The sequence below is a fragment of the Buceros rhinoceros genome, unplaced genomic scaffold, assembly GCF_000710305.1.
Source record: "Buceros rhinoceros silvestris isolate BGI_N320 unplaced genomic scaffold, ASM71030v1 scaffold21618, whole genome shotgun sequence".
NCBI classification, from domain to species: Eukaryota; Metazoa; Chordata; class Aves; order Bucerotiformes; family Bucerotidae; genus Buceros; species Buceros rhinoceros.
In genome coordinates, this window is record NW_010426593.1 from 9,466 (window position 1) to 9,778 (window position 313).

At 62.9% G+C, this 313-nt stretch overlaps 1 protein-coding gene across 1 annotated transcript in view; it reads left to right on the forward strand.

The window, feature by feature from the left end:
- The window catches only part of LOC104498228 (guanine nucleotide-binding protein G(i) subunit alpha-2), a gene marked incomplete at its 3' end in the record, with an annotated part of 5,994 nt that extends 5,723 nt beyond the window's left edge, over positions 1-271 (forward strand). The window contains exon 7 of the mRNA XM_010141583.1: positions 77-271. Coding sequence (XP_010139885.1) covers positions 77-271 — 195 coding nt within the window. The remainder of the gene's footprint in view (positions 1-76) is intronic.
- Positions 272-313: the final 42 nt, after the last annotated feature.

Here is a 313-nt window from a genome sequence, read left to right on the forward strand (position 1 = left end):
CGGCAGGTTGGGCAGCAGTGGTGTGGGCAGTGCCTGGGGGTCCCTGCCCAGCTCAGGCTGCCGTCTCCCCTGCCAGAACCGCATGCATGAGAGCATGAAGCTGTTCGACAGCATCTGCAACAACAAGTGGTTCACGGACACGTCCATCATCCTCTTCCTCAACAAGAAGGACCTCTTCGAGGAGAAGATTGTGCACAGCCCCCTGACCATCTGCTTCCCCGAGTACACAGGTACCACCAGGACTCTGGGTGTCCCCCGGCAGGAGGAGCAGGCAGCGCCTTGCCTGGGCAGCCCGGCAGCCGCAGCTGGGGGT